The 24,713-nt window shown below is 44.8% G+C and overlaps 1 protein-coding gene across 2 annotated transcripts in view; it reads right to left on the bottom strand.

Annotated features, from left to right (window-relative positions):
* The window catches only part of WBP1L (WW domain binding protein 1 like), an 88,051-nt gene that overhangs the window by 12,080 nt on the left and 51,258 nt on the right, over nucleotides 1-24,713 (bottom strand). For both annotated transcript variants that reach the window (XM_040361881.1, XM_040361882.1), the window contains exon 2: nucleotides 3,030-3,132. In XM_040361881.1, the coding sequence (XP_040217815.1) occupies nucleotides 3,030-3,132 (103 nt within the window). The remainder of the gene's footprint in view (nucleotides 1-3,029; nucleotides 3,133-24,713) is intronic.

Raw genomic sequence — 24,713 nt, forward strand, 5'->3', positions numbered from 1 at the left:
TAACTAGATGCAATTATTCAGGGTGCTTTAAAATAAAAGGGGGTCACCTCCATCCCACCTGCCTCCCGCAGGGGGCGAAGGGGATCGCCACCTTACCGTCCGTCTCCCATGGGGGGTGTCGTTAGTGCGAATGAGGGGGACAGGTTTGTTTGCCCCCAACCCCCCCCCCCCCCCCTCAAATATTGAGCACCAGCTGCCACTGTTAAATATATTGCAGCTGCATTTATTATCTTGCGCACTGTGCGTTACTTAATGACCTGACCTCTCACTTACTCCCGACCTCTGCATTCAGAGTCTCACTTACTCCCGACCTCTGCATTCAGAGTCTCGCTTACTCCCGACCTCTGCATTCAGAGTCTCGCTTACTCCCGACCTCTGCATTCAGAGTCTCGCTTACTCCCGACCTCTGCATTCAGAGTCTCGCTTACTCCCGACCTCTGCATTCAGAGTCTCGCTTACTCCCGACCTCTGCATTCAGAGTCTCGCTTACTCCCGACCTCTGCATTCAGAGTCTCGCTTACTCCCGACCTCTGCATTCAGAGTCTCGCTTACTCCCGACCTCTGCATTCAGAGTCTCGCTTACTCCCGACCTCTGCATTCAGAGTCTCGCTTACTCCCGACCTCTGCATTCAGAGTCTCGCTTACTCCCGACCTCTGCATTCAGAGTCTCGCTTACTCCCGACCTCTGCATTCAGAGTCTCGCTTACTCCCGACCTCTGCATTCAGAGTCTCGCTTACTCCCGACCTCTGCATTCAGAGTCTCGCTTACTCCCGACCTCTGCATTCTAAGTGTCGCTTACTCCCGACCTCTGCATTCTAAGTGTCTCGCTTACTCCCGACCTCTGCATTCAGAGTCTCGCTTACTCCCGACCTCTGCATTCTAAGTGTCACTTACTCCCGACCTCTGCATTCTAAGTGTCACTTACTCCCGACCTCTGCATTCTAAGTGTCACTTACTCCTGACCTCTGCATTCTAAGTGTCACTTACTCCTGACCTCTGCATTCTAAGTGTCACTTACTCCTACTCCTGACCTCTGCATTCTAAGTGTCACTTACTCCTGACCTCTGCATTCTAAGTCTCACTTACTCCCGACCTCTGCATTCAGAGTCTCACTTACTCCCGACCTCTGCATTCAGAGTCTCACTTACTCCCGACCTCTGCATTCAGAGTCTCACTTACTCCCGACCTCTGCATTCAGAGTCTCACTTACTCCCGACCTCTGCATTCAGAGTCTCACTTACTCCCGACCTCTGCATTCAGAGTCTCACTTACTCCCGACCTCTGCATTCAGAGTCTCACTTACTCCCGACCTCTGCATTCAGAGTCTCACTTACTCCCGACCTCTGCATTCAGAGTCTCACTTACTCCCGACCTCTGCATTCTAAGTGTCACTTACTCCCGACCTCTGCATTCTAAGTGTCACTTACCCCCGACCTCTGCATTCTAAGTGTCACTTACTCCCGACCTCTGCATTCTAAGTGTCACTTACCCCCGACCTCTGCATTCTAAGTGTCACTTACCCCCGACCTCTGCATTCTAAGTGTCACTTACTCCCGACCTCTGCATTCTAAGTGTCACTTACTCCTGACCTCTGCATTCTAAGTGTCACTTACTCCTGACCTCTGCTCTACTTGCATTACCCAATACTGATCGCTGCACTTTACTTTCTCTTGACACGACCTATGTTCTCTCTGCGTTTCTTACTACCAATTTCTGCTCCATCTACATTACTTACTCCTGATCCCTGCATTCTGTGAGTTACCCAATCCTGACCTCTATGCTTTACATCTGACCTCCACATTTTGGGCATTACTTACTCCTAACCCTACAGTTTTGCATTACATATTCCCAACCTCTGCTTTGCTTATTCCTCCCATACTCTGTCTCGGTGTGTTACATACTCCTGATCTCTAGTTTCTCTGCATTACTTACTCCTGACCCCTGCACACTCTTCCCTACACACTCTAGACTCAGGTTTAATTTACACATAACCCTTTAAGACATTCCTAGTGTAAGCAAAATTCAACCACATCCACAATTCCCCTTCTCATGGTGCCCAAGGCATTTTGTCTTTATACATATTGAATGACAGACTTATTCTAAAAGTCTGTGACCAATTGTTTCAGGGCATGTTAAAAATGGGCTCATGGTTTTGCAGTGTGGCTTCAAATGGGGGGCGTATTTTGGGTGTGGTAACAGTGGGGATGGTTAGTAGAGGGTCGTTATTTCCTTTTGAAAAATGGTTACCTTAGCACATGTAGAATATCAAACTGTGCCACACAGGCCCGTCGCTACAGGACAGGCAAAACAAACAATTGCTTGGGGCCCCGAGCAGGCCTGGGGCCCCCCAACTTCCCCTTCCCAGGCTGTAGCTCCTCTTCCTTCCACCTGGAGTCCTGTCAGTCTGACCGGGTACCGCGCGTGGTACAGGAGATTCAGTTTCCTGTTCCCGGCCGGACTGACAGGAAGTGCACACTGAGTGCTCACTTCCTTTCAGTCCGGCCGGGAAGACAGGAAACAATCTCCTGTACCACGCGCGGTACCCGGCACTATCCGATAGGGGTCTGGGGAAGAGGAGCTCGGCCACGCTACAGCAGCAGCCTACAGGGAAGAACGGGAGGCAAGAATAGAAAAAAAATTAGTGTAGCGTTAATGTAGGCTTTGCATGCGGGGAGGGGGGTGCTTGGGGGCCCCCATTGTGCTTGGGGCCCCCAAATTCCTTCAAACGGCCCTGGTGCCACAAATGCCTAATTCTGGGCAAAACTAGGGTCGGCTTTAAAGTTCTACAGCTAAGCAGACCATGCTTTTTTTTTGCAATGCTTCGTTTTTAGATGAAGTAATATCTGAACAATTTACTCTCGTATGGAAAGCACGGCTTGGCTGAGAAGCTGGATATACAAATATAAAGAATGTATACAAGTGGTAATCTTTTACACTAGAGGTCCATAAAGACATCAGAGAGCCTGCCTGGGCACCATTGTTTTATACTATGCAGGAAAATAAATAGGAAAATGAAATCCAGACTTACACCATAGCTCATAGTAGTAGTTGCAGCACTGAGATTGTCCACAGCAGTGACCCGTATCACATATGTAACTCTGATTGTTTAGTCCAATGCAGGTTTCCTTATCCCAAGTAAAAAAAAAGAAGACAGATATGGTCAGGTAAATGACATACATTTTCATAAACACTATTCAAAAATTGGAATTGCTTACTTGACTAAGCTGCTTAAAAACACCATGGGCTTAAATTTGCATAGTTTGCATAATCATTCATTCAGTGAAAATGCGTGTACATTCATTCTGTGTGAATGGGGTTTAAAAAAAAAAAAAAAAAAAAGTGCAATTCATTTTATTTTATCTTTTCTTCATGAGCCTGCAAAGCATTTCATCGGCGATCAGTGTCTGCCGCTGTGGCAGTCGGGATTTGTTCATTCATAGATACCTGTGAACAAAATGATGGGACCGTGTGGATGGAGCTCAGAGCCAAGCCCATTTTACATGTGACCATGGCTACCGGGGGTGAAGAAATGCAGTTTTAACATGTTCAAAAGGTGAACTTAGCCTTTAAATGGAAAATACTCCATTTAGCCATTAGATGGGGCTAGGTATTATAGGAATTTTGGACAATACCTAGCTCCATCTAGTGGCCAAATGCAGTATTTTTCTATTAAAAAATTCATTAGATTTGCACAACATAGGATGTGGCCTATTTACATTCCTTTATTTGCAGAGAACAAATGTACATGCACTTTCTCTGGGTGAATGGCTATGCCAATTCGTTATATTCATCCAAGATAAATACATAACCTCACAAATACTCCTGTGGGTAAATGAGCGAATGATCACAGATCTTGGGGTATGCTTTCCAAAAAGAGTGGAGGCTGTTAAGAGTAGTTAACCTCCCCCAGTTTGCTACTACAAGTGTCACCCTCTCTCACTGGTAACCAAGGTCTTTGGGATAGAATGTACTAGCAATCTATACTTCCAAAACAAAAAAGGGACAGCTTTTTATTTTCTGCAACAGGTACATTAATGGTATATTGGTGAACTTAAAGCGGAACTTCAGTATTTTTTTCATCTTTCCATCTACTAAATCTTCTGCCCTTGTTGTTTTAACTTTGGATAGTAAAAAAAAAAAAAAAAATATGCCAGTAAATACCTTATACAGCCCACTTCCTGTTTGTCTAGTAAAAAGCCTCATGCACAGCTCTATTTCACCCTCGTGAGAGTTTGCCAGGAAGGGAGGGGGGCGAGTCACAAGAGGGCCAATGACAGCTGCAGAGCTGGAGGTGGGCCTCTGTGTATATCCAGGAAGTGAACAGGGAGCAGCTTCAGCTACCCACAGTTAAAATGGTTGCAGCCAGGCTCAGTGGAGGAAGATTTCTGCAGCATATTTGGCAAGTACAGAATCACAGTATATATAAAATACACAAAGTGGTTGGAGGGAAGCTTCAGAACGGCAGAGGTTTTAATTACCGTATACCGTGCACTTTTTTGCCCTGAATATCAGGGCAAAATCGTGGGTGCGCGATATACGCCGATACCTGCGCCGAGTTTGAACCACTGCGCCGGCATATACCGAGCGCAGTACACTCGGGTATAGTCGGGCAGGCTCAGCTCCTCTCGCGGTCACGTCCTGGACGTACAGGATGCACAGGACATGACCGCGAGAGGAGCCGAGCCTGCCCGAGTGTACTGCGCTCGGTATATGCCGGCGCAGTGGTTCAAACTCAGCTGGGGAAGCGGGGATCGAGCGCGGAGGACACCGCAGAAGGACGCCGGACCTGACGAGGACACCACCGAAGCCGCAGACGGACGCCGGACCCGACTAGGCCGCCGATGGAGGCCGCGCAATACACCAAAACTTTAAGTACTAAAATCTTTTTACAGGAATGCGGGTGCGTGCAATACCCCGATAAATACGGTACAAATGTGAGCAGACTGCAGTTCCTTTTTAATATGTGATGCCTCATTACATGAACAATGGAGAGGGCGATTACAAAAAAGCATGGTTGTGCTTTCGGGTTGCATGAAGTTGGGTCATCAAAACACACTACCTATGCATTTTCTGTACAAAGCCAGGTAATTTAAGCAGGCTAAAAATTCTGCTAATCCGCAATACAAAAATTCATAGCTGGAAACAAAAACTTTGAACACAAGGCTACAAACCCTTCCTTGTCACGAATATATGGCTTTAGTCATGTGAAAACCCAAAAGGCAGGTTTGAGAATGTTCAACTAGGGATATGCACGTCATAACACCTACCCTGTGGCATGCTTGAAAAATGGTGACCATCAGACGTCAGAGAGCTCAGAATTTCACGAGTGTGCCTTTACCTTGCAGCAAATGCATTGTAAGTGAGGTATGTCTATGTACCCTAAAACATGCATATTAGAGGACACCAAGTACAAAAGATAAATTATTAACAGAATACTAGAGTACTAGGAATATCACAACACCACAAGGTAAGAGTTCACAGTGGAAGTTGTGAGCCACATGAAGAGTGCTGCAAATTCTAAACCACATGTTTTGCCCTTTAAATCTGTCAGTGTCTTCCTTATAGGGGATCATATACAAAAGACTGTTAGATACAGACAGCATTTCTCATTGTTGGGCGTTTAGTGTCTGTGCCAGGAGAACCCAACAGTACGCAGAACTTGTATTGTATATTTATTGTATATTTTTGTAGGAACAAATGAAATACAAGACGCACGCTTCTACAGCTTCACACTGCCACTAAAATTGGGGCAGTGTATTGATTGGACTCTGTTTTTTTCCTAGGGAACAACAAACAGGCAATACACTTCATTATCCTAGAATGGTGTTTATCTTGGGTCATTTGTGGCCACCACAACTCTTACAAGTGTTATTTTTCTAACCTGAATACGCAGTAGGAAACTGGCTGGGAAGCTGTAAGGCTCCTCTGCCTGTTTACCTCACTTGAGATTCCGACACCTGCAACCAGGGAGGAAGAGAGAGAGAGAGAGAGAGAGAGAGAGAGAGAGAGAGAGAGAGAGACCGAGAGAGAGACCGAGAGAGAGAGAGGTGGCCCTGTACCTGGAGGTGCTACAAGACCCCAAAGACAGACAGACAGCCTGTACAGACTGAGTGCCCACAGCCTGGAAATGGAATTAGGACGGCACAGACAAACCCAGGGAGAGGAGACTGTGCCAGCAATGTGACCAGGGGGTCCCGGAGGATGAGGGACACTTCCTTCTACATTGCCCCAAGTACTCATCCGTGAGGGACACTCACTTCCAGAGACTCTCCGCTCTCATCCCGGACTTCAACTCTACAGAAGAGAAGAGGAAACTCCAATTTCTACTGGGAGAAGAGGAGCCAATGGCGAAGATAGCTGCCCAATATGTGACAGCGTGTGTCAGACTGAGAGGGACATGAGAAACTGAGGACTTTCACAGACTTATGTCCATTCCCCTTTATATTACCCCCCTTCCCCTTTTCATATGCAAACTCAACTGCTTTGGCAATGCTAACATGTATTTGGTCCTGCCAATAAAGCTTATTTGAATTTGATTTGAGAAGAGGAAGAGAGAAGAGAAAGAGAGAAGAGAGGAAAGAGAGAGAAAAAGAAAGAGAGAGAAAAAGAAAGAGAGAGAAAAAGAAAGAGAGAGAAAGAGAAAGAGAGAGAAAAAGAAAGAAAGAAAGAGAAAAAGAAAGAAAGAAAGAAAGAAAGAAAGAAAGAAAGAAAGAAAGAAAGAAAGAAAGAAAGAAAGAAAGAAAGAAAGAGAGAAAGAAAGAAAGAAAGAGAGAAAGAAAGAAAGAAAGAAAGAGAGAGAGAGAGAGAGAGAGAGAAAAAGAGAGAAAGAGAAAAAGAGAGAAAGAGAAAAAGAAAGAGAAAGAGAAAAAGAAAGAGAAAGAGAGAGAAAGAAAGAGAGAAAGAAAGAGAAAGGAGACACACACAAGGTTATTAGCAGTGACAATTCGAAAGAATCCAGGAACAGCAGAGGCAGGGCTGTGGGCATGGGAGATTAGGTAGGGCTGTGGGCATGGGAGATTAGGCAGGGCTGTGGGCATGGGAGATTAGGCAGGGCTGTGGGCATGGGAGATTAGGTAGGGCTGTGGGCATGGGAGATTAGGCAGGGCTGTGGGCATGGGAGATTAGGTAGGGCTGTGGGCATGGGAGATTAGGCAGGGCTCAGTTGCTGTAGATTGGGAGATTGCTCAAACAAAGTGAATGGAGCAACAGACCCGAGATCCCCACTGGGATATTTGGCATGGTGCACTAAATAAACGTGTGAGGCATTAAATCACATATATTGGGTATCAAGTGCACCGGGATTAACCTGCATGGGTTGGGTAGCTGGTGCGCAGAAGTTGACATGCATGCCATGGGATTGAAAACTGTCTGTGTCCCTGTTGGGGAGATTCCTCCCCTCTATTTTGTCCTGTTTTTCATTATCATTTAAAGTAAAAGCAAAAACGAAAATCCCAAATTTCAGGCTGTCCCAAGAAAAATAATAGAGAGGAAATTTTACAATAGGAACACTTGTGTTGGTTGTATACCACTGGATGTGTCCCCCCCCCCCCCCCCCCCCCGCAAAGTAAAGTCATAATGTACTAGTATGCATTGCAGGCTTACTCATTAGGTAAAAAAAAAAAAAAAAAAAAAAAAAAGGAGGATTTGCTTTTTCTTTAATTTGCAGGGATTCCCCCCCCCCATGTGGCTATAGGACAGAAAGTGAAGTTAAAACTTCCCAAGGTTACACAGATGGCAAAAAAAAAATATATATATACCAAAAAGTTACAATCCTTCCTTAATCAAAAAAAAAAAAAAAAAAAGTTTTGCCTATAGTTCTACTTCTTAATTTCTCCCAAAGTTCTATGGCAAGTGGTCTCCGCTCCACCTTATGCCATGAATAGTTTCCACTCTCTCCTTCACCCTCCTGTAGATTCACAGCCTGTTCCTATTCTGCCCTCTATGTCCATCTTTTAGGTTCGGCTGCTGCTTTGCTCTTCTCCCTAAATTCCTCAATCAGCTCCTGTTCTGTCTCCTTCACATTGGCGTGATGCGGGAACCCTGCAAACCCACTGTGGGTTCCTGCATCGCACACTGCCCTATGCAAACTGCTGGAAGTGTCAATACAAAGTTATCAGATCGGTTCGCATATCGCAATGCGAACTGTCAATTCGGCCAGGAATCGGATGGCATGGGTGTTCACCAAAAATAAAAATAAAAAAGGGTTCTGTACGACTTGGATTTGAATGCGACGCAAATTCAGCCACACAATCTGTATGGCGGAGTTCGCATCGCACAGACATCGCATTTGATTTGTACAGCAGTGCGAATCACATGTGACGTCTGACATCTCTCTAATGTGAACCCAGCCTACACCCCTCCATGATACATTTAGTAGGAGCGCACACCAGACCAAATCATCAACCTCCGAGAGGTAAAATAACCCCATCCGCAAGTAATAAACACACACACATAAAAAAAAAAAAAAAAAATGCGTGCATGTATTTGTAAGTCGATATACATGACCTGCTTTATTGGGAACCAAAGACAAAGAAAACATCACTGGTGACACTGCTATAAAATACGCCGTCCATCTCAGCAACACTCCAATAAACAGGCCTATAGTTATTCCCCACTAATCCAGTACTTGTTTTCTCATTGAAGTCACAGCCACAACTCATACTCCCCATGTTTTCCCACTGAAGACAAAACCATTTGTTCTATTTTTATCCTCTGGGAAACGGATGACGAAAACATTTGAGATGGATGAAAACAAGAATCCCACATGGCCACACAAGTCACTTTCTGGGTAAACAAGAGCATTTCCCAGTGTCGTCATCCAATTCTACTGAAGCGCAGGGAGCAGATGATCCGCTACTCCCCCTGGACACTGTGCTGGCCGGAAAAGTCCAACATTCCATCCTTCAATTCTTCAATGTGGGTCTGAATGACGCAGAGAAATATGTAAATCTGAAAGCTCCGTGACCGCGGGACCAATCGCCGCTGGAGTCCCGCCATCGGTCCCCGGAGCTGAAGAACGAGGAGAGCTGTGTGTAAACACAGCTTCCCCGTTCTTCACTGTGGCACTGTCATTGATCGTGTGTTCCCTGATATAGGGAAGCACGATCAATGACGTCACACGTCCAGCCCCGCCCCCTACAGTTAGAAACACATACAAGGTCACACTTAACCCCTTCAGCGCCCTCTAGTGGTTAACTCCCAAACTGCAATTGTCATTTTCACAGTAAACAATGCATTTTTATAGCATTTTTTGCTGTGAAAATTACAATTGTCCCAAAAATGTGTCAAAGTTGTCCGATGTGTCCGCCATAATGTCGCGGTCACGAAAAAAATAGCTGATCGCCGCCATTAGTAGCAAAAAAAAAATTAGTATAAAAAATGCAATAAAACTATCCCCTATTTTGTAAATACTATACATTTTGCGCAAACCAATCGATAAACGGTTATTGTGATTTTTTTTACCAAAAATATGTAGAAGAATACGTATAGGCCTAAACCGAGTGGAAAAAAAAAAAGTTTATATATTTTTGGGGGATATTTATTATAGCAAAAAATATAGCATTTTTTTCTAAATTTTCGCTTTATTTTTGTTTATAGCGCAAAAAATAAAAACCGCAGAGGTGATCAAATACCACCAAAAGAAAGCTCTATTTGTGGGAAATAAAGGACCACCACCGCCAGCCATTAAAAAAGTGTATTGTGCCTCAAGCATGCGCAGTAGGGAACCGGGCCAGAGAGTTGATGAAAAATCAGCGGTGGTGCCGACATTACAGGATCCCTGGGCAGGTATGTGTTCCAATATTAAAAGTGTGTGTGCATTATACGCCAATATGTGCATTTGGCTGCCTCGTAGGGGGAACGATGACTTGCGCCATTAGATTACATAGATCGAGGATCTCCTGTTTAATCATCAGATTCTGTAATACAAAGTCCTGTCTCCTGGACCGGCATTAGACCAGTGTTCGGTCTATCATAGGAGTCGGTCCAGCAGGACTATGTAATCTGGCGTGAGGCTTCAGATGGGCACCCACCAGGCTGAAATGGTGAGGCTGCAGATGGGCACCAACCATGCTGACATTGTGAGGCTGCAGATGGGCACCGACCAGGCTGACATTGTGAGGCTGCAGATGGGCACCGACTGTTATATCCTCTGTGTTGTGAGGGACACAAGACTCTGGTCTGGAACAATGGATGTTTATTCAGTACAGGCTGTACACTGCAACATGCATCTCATCACAGTACATCTCATCTGCTTCTTACATGTGCTCTCTCTAAGATGGCTACTATGCCCCTTGACCCTTGTCATCACTGCTGGGTGGAGCCAGCCTTAAAGTGCCAGTACATGTGAAACCCTTCAGGTATAACACCGACCAGGCTGACATTGTGAGGCTGCAGATGGGCACCCACCAGGCGGACATTGTGAGGCTGCAGATGGGCACCCACCAGGCGGACATTGTGAGGCTGCAGATGGGCACCCACCAGGCTGACATTGTGAGGCTGCAGATGGGCACCCACCAGGCTGACATTGTGAGGCTGCAGATGGGCACCCACCAGGCTGACATTGTGAGGCTGCAGATGGGCACCCACCAGGCGGACATTGTGAGGCTGCAGATGGGCACCCACCAGGCGGACATTGTGAGGCTGCAGATGGGCACCCACCAGGCTGACATTGTGAGGCTGCAGATGGGCACCCACCAGGCTGACATTGTGAGGCTGCAGATGGGCACCCACCAGGCTGACACTGTGAGGCTGCAGATGCACTGACCCTTACTTTGCTTCAAAAGTTCTTTATTTAAAAAAGTTAGTTTAGTTTATTTTTGTGAAACTTCCCTCTAAAAATAAGGGTGCGTGTTATACGCTGATAAAAAAAACTATTTTTTTCCCCACTTTGTCTTCTTCCCCCCTTTTCCACCTTCATTATAGAATAACAGGGACCCTGTTTCCTGTAAACACATTCAATGCATAACTAAATGTCCATGCAAGCTATTACAGTGGGTCTTAGTTAAGGCCCAGGGGACCAAGTATCTCAATAAAAGTCTGCACTGCCCACAGCGACCACCCATGATATTAAATGCGGTGTGGAATCAGAGAATTTAAACATCTGCTATTGCTATAGACTCCTTGGGGGGGGGGGGGGGGGGAATTTACCAAAACTGGTGCACAAAAATCTGGTACAGCTGTGCATGGTAGCCAATCAGCTTCTAGGTTTTAGCCTAGGTTCACACTGACATCAGGATTGAAATTGTGAAAGTTCAGCTGAACGCGCGCGATTTCATACCCGCCTGTCAGTCCGACTTCGGGGGCGATTTCAGAGACATTGTTGCAGCAACCCGCACAGATGTTTCTGAAATCACCCCCGAAGTTGGACCGACATGCGGGTATGAAATCGTGCATGTTGAACTTTCACAATTTCCAGCCCGCTGTCAGTGTGAACCTAGGCTAAAACCAATACAAATCGCACTCCGAAGTCGCCAAAAGTAGTACAGACACTATTTTTGGAAATCGGTGCGGCGCCGCAAAGCCGGTGCCCTTTCTGGCAATTGCCGCTGATTTAGCATGCGATTTGACATGTCAAATAGCATGCCAAATTGCCTCAATGTGATCCTAAGCTTACCATCAAGGCTAAAATTGAACAAGCTTAAAGTGGAGGTTCACCTTATAAAAAATTTCTAACACTGCATCCAGCCCAGTTGTGCATATAAAATGACACTGCACAACTGGGCTGGATGCAGTGTTAGAAATGTTTTATAGGGTGAACCTCCACTTTAAGTTAGAAGCCAATTGATTAATATGCAGAGCTGCACCAGATTCTGAGGGTTATTTACGAAAGGCAAATCCACTTTGCACTACAAGTGCAAAGTGCACTTGAAATTGCACTGAAAGTGCAGTCGCTGTAAATCTGAGGGGTAGATCTGAAAAAAGGGGAAGCTCTGCTGATTTTATCTTCCAATCATGTGCATGCAAAAATGCTGTTTTTTATTTTCCTTGCATGTCCCCTTCAGATCTACAGTAACTGCACTTCCAAGTGCACTTTCAGTGCAATTCCAAGTGCACTTTGCACTTGTAGTGCAAAGTGGATTTGCCTTTCGTAAATAACCCCCTCTGTGTGCTCCAGTTTTAGCAAATCTCCACCTTTGGGTCCTTTTTTTTTTTTCAGCAGCAATGATAAACACAGCTCAATGCACACAAAGTAACACGGAGATAATGGGCAGAATGTCTTCTACTCCTAAAATAATGTCAGACAGCTAAGCAGCTGTAGGGATGGGCACATTGTACCCATAACATTCAGCTGTTACAATGGGCAATGACCTGTAAAAGCTGCAATACTAGGCGAGTCTCTTCTAGGTATAAATCAATGTGCCATGTACCAAAGCATGCCACCTCCTAGATGGTTATCAAAGTACATGCCAGGGCCTGCTAAGGAAACACTCACTTTGTATACAGTACTCCTATGACAGGCGCTGGGTACGTCTCGGCTTGTGTACTTTTTAGAGCCCTTCATCTAGCCAGGTCCATTGCATAGAACGGTGCTGCTTGTAGTAAGGCTTGCTGAAAACTAAGGCTGCATTCACACCTGAGCGTTTTGTCGCCTGAAGCGCAACGCTCAAAAACGCTAGAGGGGAAGAAATGCATTATTCCCTATGAAGATGGTTCACATCTCCACGCCAATACGCCTGACGCCAAACCACTGAATCTCAAACAAGTTCCGGACCCTTTTTTGTCGGGCGGTTTGGTCGTTTTTGAGCGTTTCCATTTCCCATAGAAAGTAATGGAAACGCTCGATTCAAGCGACTATCGCGACAACGAGCGTTTGCTACGGGCATTTCGTCGCTTTAATCAATAGAACTTTTCACCCAGGCAAAAGATTATAAAAAATCTACCAACATAGCAAAAAGTGATGAAAAGATGATCATTTTTCCTATTGGCTAAAAAAAAACTTCAAAGTACAAAAACGTCGGACGACACTGTATGCAAACACGCAAATAAGCATGAATACGCGCGACAAAACGCCGGAAAAAACGACCGACGCTCAGGTGTGAATGTAGCCCAAGAGGGATGTACTTGCTGCTTTCCTAGTCCACCGAGCCAACGCGGAAAGCATTAGGACTTGTCATCACCCCAATATTGTATCTACAAGATCCCAGTGCTGTCAGATTTGTATGCATCTGAATGCCTGGACCATTGGTCCTAAAAAGATACACATTAGTCAGGGCCATGTCACACTAGTGATCTCGTCAATGGCAAGAGATTGTCAGCAACAGAATCGCTATGCAGGGTCAAACAAGGAATGAAATACCAACTGTACATTCATGTGTCACTTGTTGCTGGATGGATAGGCGAGAGATCGCGCCCTCACTTTGAAGTGTGCCCGTCAGTGAGGGATCGATGCCTTGCTCATCTGGCCTTAAAGTGGAGCTGCAACCCACAATACATATAGGGCCAGATTCTCGTACGATCGCGTAACTTTGTGCGGGCGTAACGTATCTGATTTACGTTACACCTCCGCAACGTAGACGGGCAAGTGCTGTATTCTCAAAGCACTTGCTCCGTAAGTTGCGGCGGCGTAGCATAAATCAGCCGGCGTAAGCCCGCCTAATTCAAATTTGGATCAGGGGGGCGTGTTTTATGTAAATCTTCTGCGCTGTCCATGTTCATGCGCTGTCCATGGAATTTCCCAGTGTGCATTGCTCCAAGGTACGCCGCAAGGACGTCATTGGTTTCGACGTGAACGTAAATGACGTCCAGCCCCATTCACGGACTACTTACGCAAACGACGTAACTTTTTCAAATATCGACGCAGGAACGACAGCCATACTTAACATTGTTACGCCGCACTTACGTCACCATATAGCAGGGGTAACTATATGCCAGGAAAAGCCCAACGTAAACGGCGTAACTTTACTGCGTCGGCCGGGCGTACGTTCGGGAATTTGCGTATCTAGCTAATTTACATATTTTGACTCGCAAATCAGCATAACGCCCCTAGCGGCCAGCGTAAAAATGCAGTTACGATCCGACGGCGTAAGAGACTTAAACCTGTCGGATCTAACAGATATCTATGCGTAACTGATTCTAAGAATCAGGCGCATTGATACGACGTCGTATCTCGGTTGTGAATCTGGGCCATAATAACTAATGTGCATGCAGGAATATACTTGTAGAATAAAAGGGAAACCGTTTACGAACATGTGTCTCATACACCCCATGAAACTCTCTTCTCTGATGACACCAAGTCACATGACCGGGACCTAGGACAAATGGCTTTACACAAGTCTTTGCAACCTATGGACAGGCTTTGTTTTCTCATTGCAGTGAGTAATGACTACTAAATATACCAAATGGGATACCAGCAAAAGAATACCTAGCATCATACATAACAAACCTCGCCTGAAACATTAAAAAAAATCCTGGTGCATTGTGGGACACCGCATGTAATTCGCACAGGAATCGCAGCACATTTCTGTGTGGATTACATGCGGCTTCTCTGGGGAGAAGCTCAAATCGCACTGCATTCCCACCAAACTCATGCAGGATCCTTTTCTCTGCACAAAATTTGGATCACATGGGGAGGTCACACCCATGCAATCCGATTCTGTAAATCGCATTGCGTTTGGAAAACAGATTTCGGGGTGTCGTTAACATACACTCCGGAATCGAGTCACATGAACGGGTTGCGATTTTGATGCAGTGTAGAATCCGTACCGCGTCTAGCGTGAACCGAGGCCGACGATCAAGCAAAGGGCTAAAACACACTAAAGCCTCGTACACACGGTCGGACATGCGACAAACTTTCCCTTGGATTTTTGTCCGAAGTGAGTTGTCCGGTCACACCCATAGCATACACACGCTCTGACTTTTCTGCAAACTTTTCTAAAAATTTCCCAACATCACGTGGTTTTTCTGCTCTTTACCGCCACCCTTTAGTTATTTTCTGCTATTGTTGGTTGATTTTAACATTGGTTCTGAGCATGCATATTTGCACTTTGTACAAAAGTCCGATGGCTTGCTGTACACACGGTCGGACTAGGCACCATCAGAATTTTGTAGACGTAAACTTTTTCTCCGATGAAACCCGAAAAAGTTGGTCCGATGGAGCGTACACACGATCGGACAAAATTGAAAACTTGCAGATTTTGAAGTTTGTTGGCCGAAAGTCCGACCGTGTGTACGGGCCTTTAGGTTGTCAGCTCTAAATGAGCAGGGCCCTCCGATTCCTCCTGTATTGAATTGTATTGTAACAAAAAAAAAAAAAAAACTAAAGCAGCCAGCACATTTAAGGACTGTAAAAGGCAATGGGTTCACATATCCCTCAGCCTAGGTTCACACTGCTGCGAATTCAAAATCGCGGTAAAATGCGCGATTTTACGGCTGCGATTTTGCCGCGATTTAATGTAAATCGCGGCCCGAAATCGCAAAAAGTAGTACAGGAACTACTTTTTGAAATCGCAGATGCGGCGTCGCACTGATTAGGACAGTGCTATTGCCGACAATTGCCGCCGATTTGAGATGCGATTTGACATGTCAAATCGCATCTCAAATCGTTCCAAATCGTACCCAGTGTGAACCAGGGCTTAACGACAGCTGAAGTTTGTATTGTCTTCAATGACCTGTCCACATATGCTATGCTTAGACTTAACACTATGTGTTTAAAAAAAGATTGAGGCAATTAGAGTCTAGGGAGGTTACATTGCAACCAAAGCTTTCAAAATGTTCCTCACCTGGGTCTTTGTTATTTGTTAAAAAGATTCCTATTAAAATGATGTTGTTTAATACCATGGTTACATAGAATAAGCTGCTAAATCAATATTCTCTTGTGTCCTGGTCACATTTCAATCAGTCTAATTGTTATTTTGTTTACTTTCATCACATGTTCACTTAAACCCATGTCTGTCTTTTGCCCCCTAAGCAGGGGAACTGGGCCTGTTATTTATCAAGCGCAATAAAGCATAAAAAAAAATAAAAATAAAAATAAAAAAAAAGTGCGCTAGCAAGTCCCATTCCTCATAATCAGTCTCAGCACCACCATCCAAAATACATTTTAATAATAAAAAAAAAAAAACACAAGGCCATAACAACCATACAATGTCAAAAACAGATCTTCAGTGAAATGAATGAGAAAGACTTTCCTAAGCTTAGACTGGGTTCATTCAACATTCCAGTTAAACTGTAAACCTATTACACTGCATGTGATTGTGCAGTACTATTTACGTGATTATTTAGCTCTTGCGTTTCGTTTTTACTTGAAAACTGTAACAAAAAAATTATTGAAACTGGAAATTTTGCCAAGATCAGTAACCACAATGCAGAGCTGCTGCAAGTCATGTGACCCAACATGTCCAGGTCACACAGCATTTGCTTATTAAAGCCCATTGACCCTGACCATACATCTGCTGCACACATGGCTCGCCCAGACATAAGGATGAGCACCAGCGTGTTCGCATAGTACACGTGCAGAGCACGCCAGGAAGTCTGCACGGCGCTGCGCTAATCACAGCCAGGGAGACATTTCCCGATCTCTGCAGCCGAGCATCGGGAAATGTCTCCCTGGTTGTGATTAGCACAGCGCCGTGCAGACTTCCTGGCGGGCTCTGCACGTATACTATGCGAACACGCTGGAGCTCATCCTTACCCAGACACAAGACATTGCTTGTCAGAGAGGTCATTATATATATTCCATATATATTCCATATATATATATATATATATATATATATATATATATATATATATATATATATAAAATAAAAATAAAAAAATAGCAGCAGGCATTTTCACCCCCTTCCTGCCCAAGCCAATTTTTCGCTTTCAGCATCGTCACGCTTTGAATGACAATTGCGCGGTCGTGCAATGTTGCTCCCAAACAAAATGGATTTCCCTTTTTTCCCACAAATAGAGCTTTCTTTTGGTGGTATTTGATCACCTCTGGGGTTTTTATTTTTTGCACTATAAAAACAAAAAAAGCGACAATTTAAAAACAATATATGCTATAAAATATCCCTTTTTTTTTTTTTAGGGAAAAATACTTTTTTTTTCTCAGTTTAGACCGATATGTATTCTTCTACATATTTTTGGTAAAAAAAAAAAAAAAAAAAAATCGCAATGAGCGTTTATTGATTGGTTTGCGCAAAAGTTATATAGTGCCTACAAAATAGGGGATAGATTTAGGACTTTAATTTTTTTTTTTTACCAGTAATGGTGGCGATCTGCGATTTTTGTCAGGACTGCGATATTGCGGCAGACAGATCAGACACTTTTGACACTATTTTGGGACCATTCACATTTATAAAGCGAACAGTGCTATAAATATGCAGCGATTACTGTATAAATATGACTGGCAGGGAAGGGGTTAACACTAGGGGGCGATCAAGGGGTTAATGTGTTCCCTAGGGAGTAAAATTCTTACTGTGGGGAGAGGGGAGTCACAAGGAGAGGAGACCGATCGGTGTCCCTATGTACAAGGGACACACCATCGGTCTCCTCTCTCTGACAGGACTGGGTCTCTGTGTTTACACACACAGAGATCCACGTCCCTGGTTCTGTGACGAGCAATCGCGGGTGCCCGGTGGACATCGTGGCCGCCGGGCACACGCATCGGGTCCCCAGTGATGCAGCGAGCACACTCGCTCCACACTGCGAAAACCCCAGGACGTCATATGAAGGCCGCCCGGAGGGACGAAAGGTTCTTGTGGCCATCATATTGCTATGGGCCGGGCGGGAAGCGATTAACCACTTGCCTAATAATGGGCACCTTTTACCCCCTTCCTGCCCAGGCCAATTTCCAGCGCTGTCACACTTTGAATGACAATGGCATTTTTGTAAAAAAAAAAATTGTTGCTAAACAAACTAAAAAAAATTCAAAGTTTGTTATAAAACTTTGCAAAATGGGTTTATTTTTCTCCTTCACTGGTGAACGCTGATGAGGCGGTATTGATGAGGCAGCACTGATAGGCTCAACAGAAGCAGGATATCCGATTTTCTCCTCATGCTGTCAGTGGGAAAAAAAAAAAGAAAAAAAAAAAGCCAATAACCGGCTTCTGTTTATATTGTGTGATTAGCTGTCATTGGCCAACAGCTGAATACAGGGTAAAGGGCCGCTGTGATTGGCCCTTTACCCCCATCTGTGATCAGCTCAGTCAGAGCAAATCTGACATCCAGAAATACCGTTTTTTAACTTCCCGTGTGCATGAAGAAAGAGCTTCATGTCTACATCATCTACAAAGTGGACATATAGGTCTTACATGCTGCCCTTCATTTTACTGGGATCAGAAAGGCTATAGTACAAGTGTGCCATCGGAACAGCAAATATGATTTTAATATTCACAAGGATCACATGAGCAACAGAAGGGCCTGAATGGAAGTCTGCTGGATGCAGAAGTGTATATAGCACATGACTTCAGGAAGAGATCAACAAGAAGAAGCTAGGTACGGTCACGGCCAATAGACATTGCAAATACTGTTCATCTAGCCAAGATGGATTTTGAAATCAGACAGATGCTCCGCTAACCACTCATGTGCACCGAGCCATTCTGCTCAATACAGCCTTCCAGGCCAAGCATCTGGAGAGCGCTCAGTGGGCATAAGCAACACATGGCACCTGTGAATATGGCCCATTAAAGGCGCCCCTTTTAATGAAGAAAAAAAAAAAAAACACAACAAAGTGGTTGTAAACTCCCTCTCGTTATTCTTACCTACAGGTAATCTTATAATAAATCTTACCATTGAATATCATCACTAAAGTCAGATCACTGTCTTGCCTGATCCGACTTTGGCTTGCGACTTGTGCTCTGATGATCTTGAGGGGGGAACTACACACCAAAAAATAAAAACAACAACGAAAAAAAAAAACTACCATGGGTTCCCCCTCTAAGAGCATACCAGGCACTTTGGTCTGGTATGGATTTTAAGGGGAATTCCCTACGCCGAAAAAAACTACGTGGGGGTCCCCCCAAAATCAATACCAGACCCTTATCCAAGCATGAAGCCCAGCCCATCAGGAAAGGGGGTGGGGATGAGCGAGTGAGCGACCCTGCACCCCCACCCCAAAGCACCTTGTCCCCATGTTGATGAGGACAAGGGCCTCTTCCCTGACAACCCTGGCCATTGGTTGTCGGGGTCTATGGGCAGGGGGCTTATCGGAATCTGGGAGCCCCTTTAAAAGGGGGCCCCCCCACCCTATGTGAATTAGTATAGGGTACCATTGTCATTAGGCAGCTCCGAGGGTCTCTTCCGACTTCTTCTCCGCTCTCTCTCCGGTTCTTCTGCCGGGTCTCCTCCGCTATCTTCTGCTCTTTTGCCCGTTTTTGCCCAGTCTTCTCAGTTGTCTTCTTCCCTCTGCTCTTCTTCCGATGTTGACACAATGCTCTCTCACACTCCAATGCCCGGTGTGCCACTACTTATATTGGCATGGGGCGGGGTCACCAGAGGCATGCACCTTATGTCACCACCCATCATGTCCCGGGTGGTGATGTCATAAGAGGCAGGGCCTCTGGATGACGTCACGCGGTGTCCCGCCCGATGCCAATATAAGTAGTAGCACACCGGGCATTAGAGCGGGAGAGAGCGTTGTGTCAACATCGGAAGAAAAGCAGAGAGGGAAGAAGACAAAGGAGAAGACCAGGCAAGAGCAGGCAAAAGAGCACAAGATAGCAGAGGAGACTCGGCAGAAGACAGAAAGAGAAGAAACGGAGAGAGCAGAGAAGAGCCAGAGAGGGGAGAAGAAGTCGGAAGAGACCCCCGGAGCTGCCTAATGACTTTAAAAACCAGTGTGGTGTACAATGTACCCCATTACTCATTCACATAGGGTGGGGATCTGGGGGGCCCCCCTTGTTAAAAGGGGGCTCCCAGATTACGATAAGCCCACAGACCCCAACAACCAACGTCCAGGTCTTTTCGGGAAGAGGCCCTTGCCCTCATCAACCATTCCTTCAGAGCTGTGTGCTGTGGGCCAAGACTCCCGCATGTGACATCATCGAAGCTTGACCATTCAAGCCGCGACAGCCTTGTAACTCACAAGGAAGACCAGGTGAAGATGGAAGCCTCTGCAGCAGTGACAGCTTACCGCTGAGGGCTTCATGTCAAGGCAAGTCTCTCATAATGTGCTACATACTAGCACAGTATCATATTGCCTTGCAGGAAGAAACGTTATCTTTTTTTTCTTTTTTTTAAGTTTACTAATGCTTTAGGATGAACTTTTAAGGCTCAAAAGATTTATGCGGTATGGTAATGCACATTTCAACATGCATTTGCAATGCGTGACAATCCGTTTAGATTGCAAGCGCCAATGAGCAGGGCCCTCTGATTCCTCCTGTATTAACCACTTGCTTACTGGGCACATAAACCCCCTTCGTTCCCAGGCGAAATTTCAGCTTCCGGCACTGCGTCGCTTTAACTGACATTTGCGCGGTCGTGCGACGTGGCTCCCAAACAAAATTGACGTCCTTTTTAGCGACAATTTAAAAAAAATATATATATTTTTTTTACTTGTTGCTATAATAAATCTCCCATTTTTTAAAAAAAAAACAATTTTTTTTCTCAGTTAAGGCCGATAAGTATTTTGACGTAGTTTTGAAAAAAAATAAAAAAAAATCGCAATAAACGACTGGTTTGCGCAAAAGTTATAGCGCCTACAAAATGGGGAACAGAATTATGATTTTTTTTCATTATTTTTTTTTTACCAGTAATGGCGGCGATCTGCGATTTTTATTGGGACTGCAATATTGCGGCGGACACTTTCGACACAAATTTGGGACCATTCACATTTATACAGCGATCAGTGCTATAAAAATGCACTAATTACTGTATAAATGTGACTGGCAGGGAAGGGGTTAACACTAGGGGGTGAGGAAGGGGTTAACTGTGTAGCCTGGGTGTGTTCTAACCGTGTGGGGGGAGGGGGGGTGACTGGGGGAGGTGACCGATGCTGTGTCTCTATGTACAAGAGACACAGATCGGTCTCCTCTCCTCTAACAGCACGTGGAGCGCGCGGGTAATGCATTTCAAATGACATCCAAAGACGTCCACTTGGCACCTGAGAACCGCGCTGTTGACGTCTTTTGTCAATAGCGCGGGTCTCAAGTGGTTAAATTGTATTGCAACTGTAGTGTGGTGCAGGGCCATTTATTGTGACTAGCACCCTGGCACACCAACACTACACATTTGCGGCTAGGAAAAAAAAAAAGTGCACAACCATTTTTCTCACACATCATGGTGTGAAGCTTGCCCATTGAAAATAATTTGGGCAGCCTTGATGCAGTGCACCTTAACACACGGTAACGTGTTACCTTAACATGCATGCAATCAGCTAAAATGTCAGAAAAGACCAATTTTACAGGGCGAAACATGTCAGGGGAGCATAGCCAAGGAGGAGTTTAGGCTGAAGCTGTACCTTTACCACTCTATATAGTGTCTGGGTTCCAGTGTGTGGCATATTTACCTTCTGCCTTCTGACCTGCTTGTAGTTCTTGGCACATAGAACAGACTGGAAGACAGAAATGATGCACTGCATGCAAAAATATTGGCAAGGAACATGCTGACAGCAGACGAGTTCATTAGCCTGCTGTAATCTCTTGACTGTTCAATGACAGGCTGGGGCAGACTGTATTGCAGGATCTCAATGAAGATATGCGAGGTCAACAGGCTGATGGTGGTGGCTGGCAAAGCTGTTTAAATCACAGGACTGGATGGACAGACATACAAAATGTTTCAGCAAGAAATATAGGTTATACTTGTCTGTAAAGCAGCTACACTGAGATCATTGCTCTTCAGGAGGTTGTAGATGAGCTTTGCATTAAAATGAATTGGCATGCATGGGTAGTGCAATCAAGGACTGGGATCTTTTTTTTTTTTCCCGAAAGTCTGCATGGCACCAGAAAGGCCACAGTAAAATCTCAGGAATCCATGTGGTAAGTATAGTCCACATTCACACCGAACAGCACAGCAGTGGTGAGTTCACAGGTAAGTGTCCTTATCCCTTTTAGTTTTAAAATTCTCATATGTACTAGTTACAAGCAGCAAAACTGTCCTAAAAACAGAAGATTAACTCAGCATATTACACATTTGTAGATTTTGTGGTCACACTATAATATAGCATACTTGTCCTGTTATTTACTCAGGTGCTATGTATGAGAACGTCTAGACGGAGACTACCCTCGCTAATCGCTTCCTGCAACCAAATAGGTGTGAGATAGAAAAAGAACCAAATGTACCGGCCCAGGGCAACTCAATAACCAAACAAAAAGACATGTTACTATGCCGTCTAGTCTGCAAATCACAAATCATGCACTTTAGCCTCATGCAACAGATAATCTGATTGCTGAAAGTGCAGAAAAGAGCATAGAAGCACCTTATTTTGGCAAAATTGTCAGAATTCCCGAAGGATGAAAGCTCCATTCACACTTGTACGACTCCATGGTTGCAGAGATTTTGGAGTAAAAGCGGAGGTCCACACAAAAATGGAACCTCCGCTGTCTGGATCCCCCCCCCTCCGGTGTCACATTTGATACCTTCTGGGGGGGGGCGGAGATACCTGTCTAACAGGTATCAGGTATTTGCACCCACTTCTGGGCATAGACCCCTGCATTGCGCAGCGTGAGTCGCGCATGAGCAGTCGGGAACCAGGAAGTTCCCTTATCGAAAATGGCAGCGGCTGCATCCGAGAGCCGAGCGATACCACGGCTTCGGGTGCCGACATCGCGGGCGCGCTGGACAAGTTAGAGTCAGCAGCGTCAGTATTTGTAGCTGCCGACTTAAAAAAAAAAAAAAAAAATGTGTTATACTTTTCTTAATGTCTTTATTAAATAAAAAAATTAAATGTTAAAACAAAAAAAATATTTTGGCAAACATCCGCTTTAAACTTTGTATGAGTGCAACTTGTATACGATTTGACCAGTGATAATGGATAACTGTTGCACTGTAGAACATTCAGGTACGAATTTCATGCAACTTTTGAGAGTTACCATTGAAGTCTATGGACCAAAGCAGTGCATGAACTACTTTGAAGTCGCTGCAACTTTAAGTCGCACATATATGAATTCTTATCATTGGAAAACGACTTGTCATGCAACTTTGATGTCCAATTCTAGGGCCGAAAAAAACGAATCGATTATGAAATTAAAATCAATTATGAAAATGGTAATCAATTAAAAATCAGCCAGTAACATAATGGGTTAAAATAAATAAAAAAAAAATTAGCCCTTTATAGTATAAAAAGAGCAAATAATCATTATTATTAATATTATATTAATACGAAAAATCTGTGTACATTTGCTGAATGAATGTGGTTTGAATTTTTCACTTGCTTTTAACATTCAGTTTTAAAATGAATGTAATTTCTGAATGAAAACCACAAACACCGTCAGAGAATTCCTTTGACCAAGAAGTTTTCTATTATTTCTAAACTTCCCCGTCACTGTGGTTGAAACGAACGTCGATTTGACCCCCACTGGACGATTAGAAAACGAACGAACATTTTTTATTTTGAAGGAAGACGTTGTTTCTTAAAGGTTATTAACCGATTAATCTAAACAATAAATCGGCCAACTAATCGATTATGGAAATAGTTAGTTGCAGCCCTAGACAATTTGTGTAAATGGAGCCTAAAAAGGCAAATCTTTTAAATGTCATGATTTTGTTCAGTAACCAATTTCTGACAATGTATCTCACACTATGTATGGTTTTGTTGGTTTTTCTCAAACTTTTTTCCTTATTGAAGAAAAACAAAAAAGCCAAACCCCCCCCCCCTTTGGATAGAGTAAAGGAGGGATACAACATGTCAGGTTCCCCCCCCCCCCATCCGTGTCCCACTGGGGGGGGGGGGGCTCTACTTCTTGTCCCATAACCAAAACAGGAAGTGGGAGGAAATCCCTGCAAAATTAAGGGAATGCCCTTGGGGGTCACCAAAACTAGTGTACCCAAGATTTCCCCTCTATTACTTTCCTGGGGAAATCACTTTCAATGAATCTTTCTTTAGACACAGACAGCAACTGTCAGGGGTTCTAATCCCTCTCCAAAAAAAAAAAAAAGTTTTGCCATTAGTTATAGTTTAAATGAGCATAGACATTGGCTCATGCATCACAGGTACCCTCCACCCTGCATAGGGGAGCACCATTAAGTGCTAATCCAATCATAGGCACCCTTTTCTTAAAGCGGAGTTCCACCCAAAAGTGGTGCTCCTCGCCCCCTTACATGCCACATTTGGCATGTAATTTTTGGGGGGGGGGGCTTGAGGAGAAGTGGGACTTCCTGTCCCACTTCCTCCTTCCGCAGAGGGGCTGCAAAAGCGAATACTCTAATCGCCTTTTGGCAGCCCCTCCCTGTAGGCGATCGCCAGGGACACGTGACAGGTCCCAGGCGATCGCCTGTCCAATCAAATGGCGCAGCGCCGCTCGCGCATGTGCAGTGGGTGCCCGGCCGTGAAGCAGAAAGCCGTCACGGCTGGGTGCCCACAGTTGCAGTGGAGGCGCCAGCGGTGAAGGGGGGGGACCGAAACGAAGCTCCCAGCGGCACGTCTCTGGAACGGGGAACAGGTAAGTGTATGTTTATTAAAAAAAAGCCAGCAGCTACACTTTTTGTAGCTGCTGACTTAATAAACTTAAAAAAAAGCCTGGAACACCCCTTTAACACAGGACCACACTGAAAAAAAAAAAAAACACAACACACCCCAAAAAAACGAACGCTATACATGGCCCCCTCCAAAACCACTGAGCCACACAGA

The sequence above is a fragment of the Rana temporaria genome, chromosome 8, assembly GCF_905171775.1.
Source record: "Rana temporaria chromosome 8, aRanTem1.1, whole genome shotgun sequence".
NCBI classification, from domain to species: Eukaryota; Metazoa; Chordata; class Amphibia; order Anura; family Ranidae; genus Rana; species Rana temporaria.